The sequence below is a fragment of the Paramisgurnus dabryanus genome, chromosome 9 (genome assembly GCF_030506205.2).
Source record: "Paramisgurnus dabryanus chromosome 9, PD_genome_1.1, whole genome shotgun sequence".
Taxonomy (NCBI): domain Eukaryota; kingdom Metazoa; phylum Chordata; class Actinopteri; order Cypriniformes; family Cobitidae; genus Paramisgurnus; species Paramisgurnus dabryanus.
In genome coordinates, this window is record NC_133345.1 from 26,189,328 (window position 1) to 26,201,190 (window position 11,863).

Below are 11,863 nucleotides of genomic sequence, written 5' to 3' on the forward strand. Positions count from 1 at the left end.
CTTCACTTCAGGCATGCATGAAAGCTCATTTTATTTTATAGCATTGCTTGTTTAAAACATTGATATTGTTAATATAAAGACAAAAGAAACATATTAAACTTTATTTATATTGGTAAATAAATACATTCACATGCTAAATGTATTAATCTACAATTTTTCTTTAGTTATTTTGTTATTCATTTCTATCCATAATGCAGTCTGCTTTTCCATAATTTTTTTATCTATGTGACATACTCTTTATTTTTGCAAATACCTGTATTATCTTCACCTGTTATCATGTACAGTAAAAAAAAAAACTATAATCGGAACAGTATTGACTTTTAACAACCCTTTCATCTTTACATATTTTTACTTTTATCTGTATCATTTGTGAGATAAATAAGCCCTAAAACCCTTTAATTGCGCTGCTGTATCTCCTGAGTAGTCAACTGTTCTTTTCCATCATCCTTCTTTCTGCATAAAAGTTGTCTTAAACGGGAAATGTAAAACAAAGGCCCAATACAGGTTCCAAGGCTAGGGTAGACATTTAACAGATGCATGACATCACATTCTGAACTGGTAATTTGTGAACGCTCTTCAGTAAGTGTCATTATATAAGGACCTAGTACCAATAAAGGCCCATAGATTATAAGTGAAGGAAACAGAACCAGTAAAGTGTTCTGTAGCGCTCTCATTTTCATGGACGAGCCGCCTCCAGCGCCGCTTTGCCCAGCACCTGGACCTTTTTTGCACAGCTCCTTTACAATGCCTATCAGAGATCCTAGCATGATCAGTACGAAGACATCAAGGATCAGGGACAAGTACAGAACCAGTTGAGGCAGCCTTTGGTGGGAGGTCAGTCCTGCAATGCCTAAAGTTAACGCCCAGATTAGGACAGAGCAGAAAACCCGATATTCCCATTTACTCGCTAGTTTCATGTAGAGTACTGCATGTCCTGCTGCCATGTAGCGTTCCACACACATGCTGGTCAGGAGAAAGGGACACCCAAAGATGTTGAGGACAGAAATGGCCTCTGTAATTAATAGGAGCAGTCCGGTACGTTGACCAATCGAAAGATAAATATCGGCAGGAAGACTTAGACAGAAGATTATGTTCAGACAGGCAAGATTAAGCCCCAAAACTTCTGACGGTGATAGTGCTTTGTTGCCCCTCATTAACAGCCACAGTAGAGCCACGTTTGCTGGGAAGCCCAGCAGGAAAGTTACGCTTTCAAATGGCACGCGGATATTGGACGCATCATTCGAATTGCATATATCCACGATCCTAAGAAATAGCATGCCCCAGTCGGGGTAACTGTTGCTTATGTTGGTGTTGGTTTGATTTATTGTACTGGTGTCCATGTTGATTGATCACTGTGGATAAACAACAAAGAACATTGCACTAATACAGAAACATGCAAAAAGATAATAAAAAATATTATTCATTCAGAATCTTATATTGCACTTATATATAAAATACCTGACAGATCTGAAAATATTGACTTTTTGCCTACAACACATGTTTTCATTTCGTAATGATGGTTGCTCTGAGCACAACAAATATCAGATGAAGTGAGTCGTGCTGTTTCATCCACTTTTTACTGTAATATTGGATATGTCAACCTTGTGCAGCAGTTACAGCAGCATATCTACCTGGCATAATGTCATATATTTCCTCAAACCAAAGGCTGTCCTACAAGTGCAGTTTATTTTCCACCTGGACTTTGATGGGACCAGTAAGTAAAATCACCTAAATCTCTTTATAAATGCCACCACTGTATCTACGAAGTCATCTTTATGCTCCATAAACCATAGATTGGAGCCATCATAAGGAGATTTAGGTCATTTTCTTTATTGGCCCCCTCATAAAAAAACAATTCTGTAGCCGGTAGCTGGTTGCCAGTAACTATACTGTAGATTTAAGTGTATTATTTACTTGCAACAGTTTGTTCAAAGCATTCTGGGAACCCAAATCTGAAGGAAAAAAAACGATGATGAGGATTTCTGGTTCCCAGAATGCTTTGCATGAGGCTGTTATTTTATAGTTTTATTCTGTAAAGATAAAGACTTGTTAATGTTTAATGTTCATTTAACTTTGAACAAACTGTTGCCAGTAAATAGCTCCTGCAATCTGCATAATTACAGCTAATTTTTACAGTGTATAAATAAATTGATATGTATTTATTTATATATCAACACATACTCTCTTGTATGTATATTGTATATATAAATTGAAACACATATACATGCACCAAATTTATGTGTAAAGTACTTAGTATATAGACTCACCTCATCTGGATATACTGTACAGTAAGATGTTTTAAGTGTCTGCTGTCTCTTGTGTTCTGTCTTTTGGACAATGTATATACAATGTATTATATACTTTTTCTTCAGCCCTTTTCAGCTGTGTCAATGTAAATTGAACACAATTATTTGAATATCTGTGATGGATCATTTAGCCCAAGGTGTCCACCATCCTATGAAAATGAGATATTTTCTGCTTCAGATAACCTCTTTACCAAATTCTATCCAAATCAGTGTTTCTCAACCAGGGGGCCTCAACAAACTTGTAAGGGGGACATAAAATGGCTTACAATTATTAAGAATAAGATAAAACAAGCAATAAACTAAACAAAAAATCTGAATATTACTTAGTGTTGCCAAGCTCTGAAATATTTTATTTGGTAGAAATTGTAGGGCGCCTTTACATATTGAAGTGAAAAAGTTTGAGAACCCCCAATCTAAATCAGCGGGGGTATTCTCTTAAAGGCAAAATATTATTTGCTCCAGACGATTCAAAATGAATTAAAGGGATAAACAAAAATAGATATACACAACGCTTTATTACAAATTAGTTTAAAGTGAAACAAATGAGTCAGTGCATTTAAAGTGCAAGTTTTACTGTTAGGTGATATGTTAACAAATGGCTCAGCTTGATACTGTATAAAATTGTAGTATGTATTGCTCTTTAACAACAAATAATTAATTTAAACTGGTGGCATAGCTGGTGACCATAAGCAAACTTTTGAAATGTGCAAAACAAAAGATTTTGGTTAATGTTAGGTTGTTGACTTACAATATTGTTTAAAATTCTATTTACAAGTTTCAATCAGTGGCGGCCGGTGACTTCTCTTCCAATGGGCGCAAATTCAAAATATGTGTTTGTTGTGTCATGTTAACCGTGTGCATCATGCGTCTTGTCAAAATAAGTGACTGCTGCACACTCAAAACTCGCAAGACACTAACTTTGAGATAAAGCGAGTATCTGGCAAACGTCTCTGCAGCAGGCAATTATTGTGGCTGCGTCCAAATTGCGGTCTTGGCCACTGGAGAGCGTGTGCACGCGACAGGAAGTAAGTGCTCAAAACTGCCCCATGTCTTAAAACTGGCAAAGTGCAGTGCCCGGTATTCAAAGCTAAGCGTATGCCGTCATATATCATGTTCAGGATGTAAATCAGGAGACTTTTGCCCAAATCTCGTGAGATGTGGAAACTTTTAATTGTAAGTCAATAAATGGATTTTACATATTTTGGTAGTAAAACAGAATGTGTTCCATATTTCATTGGTGCAAACATTGTTATGTATTTTGAAAAACATCGGTAATTGCTTTTATAACATTTAAACAACATTAATTGTGTCATTTATTCAGGGACTACTACATAAAGATAAAGCTACATGCACAATATTAAGAGTTTTTTTACTTGTGCAAAGAATTATGCGTCTGAAAGTTTCATATGAGTGTAGATAATATTCTTTAAATGTTAATTTATTTATTAATTTGTTTATGTGTTTATTTTATTTAAAGCAAATCTTAAAAATATATATTTTAAGTAGCCTAAATATAAAATGAATAAGTTACGTTTTGGTGAATATTGCTGCCACTACCTAGACATTTGAACACTTGCTAGTGTGTCCCATCGGGTGAATAATTTTTACATGCACCCTTGGGATCTTCACGCCCACTAGAACACTTGGGCAAAATACAGGAAGTACCTCAAGTAAATAGTCAAGTGCAAAGACTGCAAGTGTGGTTATTTGGACGCAGCCTTTGACAAGACACGTGAAGTACATGGTTCACATGAATTTTGAAAATGGCGAAGCACACACATGATGAGCTAAATGCGTGTTGTGACGAGCTTCGCGTCATGCGCCCTTGAAACAGAAGTCACCGGCCGCCTTTCAGTTCAAGATATGACAAGAATAACCAAGCCCACCCCAAACCGGAACATATTTACAATACTGAAAATGTATTTGCACACTGAAAAATATCATTAGCTTTACTTTAGAAATATCAAAGTGCTTGTCCTGGTCACTAGGACCATATAAATCTTCCCATTATTTATTTGGCTTCCATCATATGGTTTTCAGCAGTGCATTATTTGCTGTCACTTTGGCCACATTCAATGCTGCTGATGAGAAAATGAATAATAGTTGCGTCCCCTTGAAGGAGTCTATGGATGAGTGACTGAAGGACCACGTGGAGTCCTGTTTTGGGGAGTAGTTGAAATCTGTACGTATACCGGGTTGGTGGAGGAAGATGTTGGGTTTGGTTCTGTTTGGACCCTCTGGAAAACAAGCGCTGGGTATGTGGGGTATGCAGTATGTGAACTCCTCTGGAGGTTTTCCTGACTCCTGGGTAGGAAGCAGAGAGTTTTGTGAGAATTTTTGCTTACCGTAATTGCGAATAAGGTTGGCATGAATAAAAAGATTTAGTAAGTAACCAGATGTGCACATGAACAGAGGTGGGCCTATGTCTCTTCTGACCTCTCATACCCTCTGTTCTCATAGGATCTGATGATCTCTGAATAAACGGGGCTTCTGGGGGGCAGCGGTCGATCAAGACGCTGAGACAAGCTAAAGAGTTTAGGTGGTGGGAATGCCTCCCAGTCTATGTGCTCTCTCTCCAACCAGGATGGGCTCCTCCGTGATCTAGAGCTCCGCTTTTCCCTTCTCCTAGGAAAGACAAAATCAAAGTTGTTGCCATTACGATTCCTCATTTTAAAACTTAGTGTTGCACCTTGTCTGATTTTTGCTTTAAGAATGAGTATCATCAAAACTGTCCTGTGAATTTTGCACAGAAATGTAAATTTACATAAGCATCAGGGTCATATAGGTATGTGAAAATGTGTTAGGTTAAGCCACTCCTAAAATGTATCACTTGAGTTGTATTAGGTAAACACAGGTGTCCCAGCAGTATAACCACAGGTGCATTTGTTATGGACATGTTCTTAAGTGACAAGAGCTGCCGCTCTTTTGCATTCATTGGATGAGTTGGAGCTCTTGTTATTAACCTGCTTCTGCCTGTCCGATGCTTTTCCCTTGTTTTACTCATGCGCTCTTGACAACAGCAGATGATGAAGCAGACAGTCATGACAAGAATGACCACCCCACTGACTAAAGAGACCAGCAGAGCAATGCGAAGTCCCTGGTCATTCGGTCTAGGTATACCTGAAAAAATAGTATGTCAGTTTTTTGCTGATATTATGGCCAGCTATAAAAAAAGCTGGTAAGACAGATTATCCAAAGGCAATTCGATGGCTCTCTTACTCTCACAGATTGGCAGATAGCTGCTCCATCGAGGGACACCGGCTCGCAGGAGGCAGGTGATTTTCTCATGGCCCACCAGTTGGTAGCCCTCCCTGCACCAGAAGACAAGCATAGACCCCACAGACACCCCTGTGCCATGTTCCACATAGTATGACCCCCTCCGAGGGGGCAGCAGAGACGCGCATGCCAGTCCTGAGAGAAATAAATGGAGATACACAAGCAAACATGAATTCTCACAATTTGAAATAAGCTAAAAATGCTACCAGATTCATATCTGTTCAAGCTGTTTGGAGTATATCATTGTTATTTTCCTGTCCAGTTGATAACCTTCATCAGGAACGTGACATCATGATTTGCATTTGTCAAAAAGTGACACAACTCGTGCATCATTGTATCCTGTGGTCAACCACAGAGATAGTTAAATGGGTCTTTTTTGCATGCGTAGGGGTCTGAGAGTACAATTGAGCTCAATGAGTTTATTTAACCTTTTTTTTTGCAAAATCTACAAAATGTGAGTATTAAAGAAAAAGTAGGAGGGGTTATGTAAACTCGAGTTTGTTTTCTATTTAGTACTGTCCTGAACAAGTCACACAACACAGAATAATACATGAATTACATAAAAGCCCTGATCAAAAGTTTCATACCCAGTAAAAGACTCATATACTGTGTGATCTTACGTGGCCAGTAAAAATACTTGTATATTTTTGTTATAAATGTATTGTTATACAAAACAGATATCCAAAAGATGCTAAAAATGCAAAGAATGTTCAGGATTTTTCTGAAAAACTGCAGTTTACTGGTTCAGATCAAACAAGAGAAGAGAATCATGAACAATTATTACATACACCCCCGGTGTTGCAGACAAAGCTTAAGGCAACCCAGAGACTAAAACGCATGTATGATGAACTGTCTCAACTGAAAATAAACTGCACGTACAGATCTTAAAATATGCCAGAGCCATTGTTTTGTCTCAAGTTTTGTACATCAGTAACATATTTTTGTAAGGTTTGTTTAAACATCTTAATTAAACTAAGGTCTACTTCTGGCTTTAGCTAAGTCTTGTCTGTGACACTGGCCCTTGTCTTTGGTTGGTAATTTCATACAGTATTAAAGGGCATCTATTGTCCGATTCACGATTTACATTTCCTTTGGTGTGTATTAGTACATGTTAATGGTATGCAAAAGGTACAAACCCCAAAGTAAACAATGAAGCGAGTTATCATCTCCAACTTAAAAAAAATTTCTTGGACTACAAGAAACACACAGATTGGCAACAGTTTACTTCCTGGGATTGGTGATAGACAAAACTGACATTATCATAATTCCTCCTGTAAGTTAACTCCTGTTATTATTGCATTGTGATTGAATCTTTCAGCATCACATTTCCAGCTGATGTGAAAAGTATTTAGGCCAATCACAATGTATAGATTAGTTGGCCAATCAGGGACACTGTGCTTTTCAGATCGGTGAGCTTTGTACAAAATCTGAACGTTTGAGCAAGGCATGATATCTGACAACCCTGTATCACGAAATTATGTGGCACGTAATTTTGTGAGTGTTTTCTGTGACACTGACACGTTTTTCCGCCTTTCTGCGTTTTCACGTATTTGTTACTCAACTGTTCTGTCCTATTTCAAACCACGGCACTTCGGTTTAGGGTTAGATTTGATGTTTGCATTAGGATATCACTTTAAGTATTGGTTTATACCTTTTTCATGATTTATTTTTTTTTATAATTTATGATTTCTAAACCATTGTCGCCTGGCATTAGGGTTAGAGTTGGGTAAGGATGTAATTTTATGTAAATCTAATCCTAAACCGAAGAGACAATGGTAAGAAAATAGGACAAAACAGTTGAGTAACCAATCCGTGACAGTGACACGTTCACAGAAATATGTGACATGTTCACGCAAAAAGGCAGAAAAACGGAATCAGGGTCATGGAAAACACTCACAAAATTACGTGCATAGGTACGAAATTTCGTGATAATGGGTTGTATCTGAAGCTACAAAAATATTTGGTATGTGAAAAATAATGGTTTATGGTTTTTTGAACCATAAACCACACAAAAAATACACAAAATAACGTTTTTAGCAATTAAATAAGTGCCCTTTAAGAATGTAGACTACTTTTAAACTGAGCTTTTTTTGTTAATTCAGTTTTTATTCTGTGTCGTGGACTATATGAAAACATTATGCCACGGTTTCCCGTTCAGGGTTTATATTATATTCCCGTTCTTGGTTATATGAAGACATAAGTAGTATTTTTACAAACACACCTTACAGTGTGCATCTTGAGACAAAACAATGGCCCTAAATATGTTAAGATATTTCAGTGCAAATGCAGCATTTTTTCAAACATACATTTTAATCTGAAATAGGATAAACCCTGTCCAGAAAACCACCTCTATAAATAAATTGCAATTGACACCTAGTTTTTCTTATAAATACAATAAAACATTTTGCAGATTCTGCAATAGGTATTTGAGTTCAGCTGTATTTGGGTGCATGTGTATTAATGTCACCAGTAGAGGTTGACCGGGTGCTAATTCAAAATAAGTGTTCGGAGTGTCATGTGTGCTTTCGTTTTCAAAATGTGTGTTTGTTGCGTCATGTGAATCATGTGCATACCGCGTTTTTTCAAAATAAGTGCCTACTGCACACGCGTCAAAACCGTTTATGATAAAAGAGACGCTCACATTCACAAAATACAAGCAAGACACTCCCTTAACAGTAAACTCTGATTACGCATGAGATTATATGAGGATCTGGCAAACGTGAGCGTCTCTTTTATCATAAACCCTTTAGACGCGTCTGCAGCAGGCACTTATTTTGACAAGACACGTGATGCACATAGGATCACTCGACGCACAGACCACACACATGACAGGCTACATACATGTTGTGATCAGTGTTGGGGGTAACGCATTACAAGTAACGTGTATTATGTAATAATATTACTTTTCTGAAGTAACTGAGATGGCAGGCCAGAGCTCGACATTTTTGTGATGAAATATGCAATTTCTGAATGCAGTACTTTTCAGTCATAAAAACACCTGCAAGGGCCTGAAAGAGATCAAGCCTCAGCCAACAAAAAGTAACGCAAAAGTAACTAAAAAGTAACGAAAGCATTACTTTCCATGAAAAGTAACTAATGCAATTAGTTACTTTTTTGTGAGTAACTTTATATTGTAATGCATTACTTTTAAAAGTAACTTTCCCCAACACTGGTTGTGATGAACTTCCCATCGAGCGCCCTCGAAAGAAGAAGTCACCGGCCGCCACTGGTCATTTGTTTGTCAGACTTTGGCTTTACATTAGGGAAATTGACTGTCATTTTAATTACAAACATCAAATTTAAGTAATATAGAAATTTACTGGCCGATTGAAAAGATTTATCGACCGATGCCAATAATTAGATGATGTCATCAGATGATGATGTCATCAGATCTTTTTTCTAAACCATCTTCTTAAATGTCCCATCCCTCAATTTTAAAACCTTTCCCCCTGTTCTGCCATGACTGGAGGCCTCCATGGTTTTGGAATAGCATCTGTTAAAAAAAATCATGTTCTCTATCAAATATTGATTTATTCCACAGTTCTACTACTATTATGAAGCTCTGAAAGTGCACTTAGGACACAGCTGACATGTTCTGTCAAAGCTTTTTGAGCACAGGTGAGGAGAGGTTTGTGCTTTAGTGGGTTCCTGTAAGGATCGCGTCTCCCCAAAAATAAATTCATGTCATAAAACAATCTCAAACATGGTAGCATACATTTCAATACTGTAGGTTATTATTCTGTTGTTTAATTACACAGAATTTATGATAAATTAATGTATTTTATAAAATGTAATTAAGCTGGCGCCTTCCCTCCAGTTTGAGAACCACTGCTGTATCTTAACTGGGAGAGCATTGTGTTGATCCCCGGATAAAACATAAACTTTTTAAAATCTACTTTGCTTTGGATAAAAAGATAACTTGTTCTTGTAGTTCAATTGTTAGAGCATTGCATACTCTAAAAACAAATCGTGCTATATAGCACCAAAAGTGGGTTTTTTGCTCATAATCATAGAAGAACCATTTTTAGTGCCATATAGCACCATTGAAGCACCTGTGTAGAACCATATTGTGCTATGTAGAACCATATGTGGTGCTATAGTGGTGCTATATGGCCTCCGTAAGGTTCTTCATAGGTGCTTCACCGGTGCTATATAGTACTAAAAATGGTTCTTCTATGATTATGAGCAAAGAACCACTTTTAGTGCTATTTAGCACCGTTTGTTTTTCAGTACTGATAAAATGTATAGCTTATAATGTACTGTAAGTAACTTTGGATAAAAGCTTCCAAATGTGTAAATGTAAAAACTGTACACACATCTTGTATATAAATTGTCATATTTACAATATTTTCTGTTTGTCTGTCTGTTTAAATTAGGCTTTTCACACTTTATGATGTCTTAATTTTGCTCACCTGTGTTGTTGTTGCTGCTGGGTGGATCTTTAGTCTGATGTTGTGGATCTGTGGATTGTTCCTCAGTGGCTGGAGCAGATGTGGTCATGAACAGTATGGGGGTCACTGAGGCTGTGTGAGGGTAGTTATTAAACTGAATTACAACAAATTATGCTTATAGAAATATACCAGTACTAACTGAAGAAACACAAATACATACAATATGAGGACAGAAAAGCCAGTGTATATATATATATATATATATATTTATCTATCCATCCATCATTCTATTTTCCCATGTATTTATTACTCTGGTATGTCTGCATCAGTTTTACTCACCAATTTTGTTGCTGTTGGATGGATCTGTGGGCTCAGTTTGATGATCTGGAGCTATTGATTGTTCTTCAATGAATGAAGCAGGGGAGGTCATGAGCAGAATGGGAATCACTGATGCTGCGTGAGGATAATTCAGCTTTAGTGTTTAACAAATGATTAGTGGTGCTGACAAAGAAACAAAATTGAATTTACATTGTCGTGCAAATCTATCGGTCTGTCAATTTGCAATACATTCATTACTCTGTGGTTTCTGTAGTTGTTCTCACCTGTGTTATTGTTGCTGGGTGGATCTGTAGATTCATTTTGTTCTGGATCTGTTGGTTGCTCCTCGGTAGATGGGGCAGTTGAGGTTGTGAGCAGAATAGGACTCATTGAGGCTGCGTGAGTGTGGGGAAACCATACATTTAGTCCACACACAACCCACACCAAGGGCCACAATGATGTCATTATCAAAGGCCCCCCAGGGGCCATAGCACAAAGCAAATATGTCCTTAGGTTCTTACAGTAGTCAGCGTCGCAAGCCAACCATTGCTGACCATAATCCACTTGCACTTCCAAAAAGAAGTCTCACAAAAGATGTCTTTTTGTCCAAGCCATATCCATATCTTCTGAAAGCAGCAGATCTGTGTGTCCTCTTTTCTGTAATAAATGCAGGTTTCCCTGATGTGTGTGCATGCAGCATCTGCTCCTTCTCTCCGCTCACTGCCTCTGTTATCCTACAGCACACAGTGAGACAGTCAGGGCTCTTACATAACATGAAGTGCACGTGTGGATGTAATTTTGTGCACTCTTAAATCCCTGATCCCATCTCGCCAGTAACTCGTGCACGCGCTCTTTCTCCCTCAGGATAGCCATGGGTGAATCAGGGCATGTGGCGATGTGCATGTGAGCCTTTGTCCCATATCTACATGAGAATGAGAAGGATGATCTGCAGGAATATAGCGTATTATATATTTATATTCTATAATGGAATCAATATGTTGACGTACAATGCATTGTGATTCCTTGCGCACAATGAAGTGTTTGTGCATGCGTGCATCGAATCATGCCGCAGCAGATGGTGTTTACAGATGGCACGTGGACCAAACACCAGTATGGTGTGAATTCTGTTCACTTGGATGAGCAATGTGGGTTTCAATCTCAGTATGTGGAGAGCCTGCGTTAGACTGTGTGGGAAGTGTTAGAGAAATGCTATTGGGAGGTTTCCTTTCTGCATAACTCTGAAACCGTGGTAACAGTGGCACTATTTTTATATAGCAGTATTTACTCTTAGGTATGATGTATCTGATGTGGGCAGTCCCTTTTTTGTTTATCTCCAGTGGGTCTTACTGTCGAATGCCCTATGAATTTTTTATGAATCAGACAGCAGTCACAAGACTGGTCTCAGAAACACAGTCCACTAAATGTTGACATGGAATATGGACTTTTTATGTTCATACACATAATTACATAATTAGATATCCTTGTAGCACGCTTGTCAATTTTTTGGCAAGTGGTGTCCCTCTATTTTACAAGAGTTACCAATAAATTATAAAATGTTTCAATCTTTGTATT

At 37.8% G+C, this 11,863-nt stretch overlaps 1 protein-coding gene across 4 annotated transcripts; it reads right to left on the reverse strand.

The window, feature by feature from the left end:
* Window positions 1-2,802: 2,802 nt before the first annotated feature.
* LOC135773653 (uncharacterized) lies at window positions 2,803-11,307 on the reverse strand. 4 transcript variants are annotated; one of them, XM_065283349.2, is made up of 7 exons: window positions 10,576-11,307; window positions 10,313-10,426; window positions 9,995-10,105; window positions 5,526-5,717; window positions 5,270-5,426; window positions 4,752-4,931; window positions 2,803-4,610 (listed from the first exon to the last, which is right to left on the reverse strand). In XM_065283349.2, exons 1-7 carry the CDS (start codon window positions 10,778-10,780, stop codon window positions 4,430-4,432), a joined length of 1,140 nt encoding a protein of 379 aa, XP_065139421.1. In that variant the 5' UTR covers window positions 10,781-11,307; the 3' UTR covers window positions 2,803-4,429. The 4 variants fall into 4 exon arrangements, with proteins under 4 accessions (XP_065139421.1, XP_065139422.1, XP_065139420.1 ...); XM_065283350.2 differs by having other exon boundaries at window positions 4,743-4,931; window positions 10,313-10,445; window positions 10,576-11,305; XM_065283348.2 differs by having other exon boundaries at window positions 4,743-4,931; window positions 10,576-11,300.
* Between the last annotated feature and the right edge of the window lie 556 nt (window positions 11,308-11,863).

What these genes read in the sequence shown, in the direction of transcription:
- LOC135773653 (XM_065283348.2), bottom strand. Translation starts at nt 10,780, where the DNA reads ATGGCCCCTGGGGGGCCTTTGATAATGACATCATTGTGGCCCTTGGTG. An exon ending in CAGCAGCAACAACAACACAG is followed by an intron (nt 5,718 to 9,994) that starts GTGAGCAAAATT and finishes TATTTCTCTCAG; the next exon opens with GACTGGCATGCGCGTCTCTG. An exon ending in GAGAACAGAGGGTATGAGAG is followed by an intron (nt 4,611 to 4,742) that starts GTCAGAAGAGAC and finishes CTTCCTACCCAG; the next exon opens with GAGTCAGGAAAACCTCCAGA.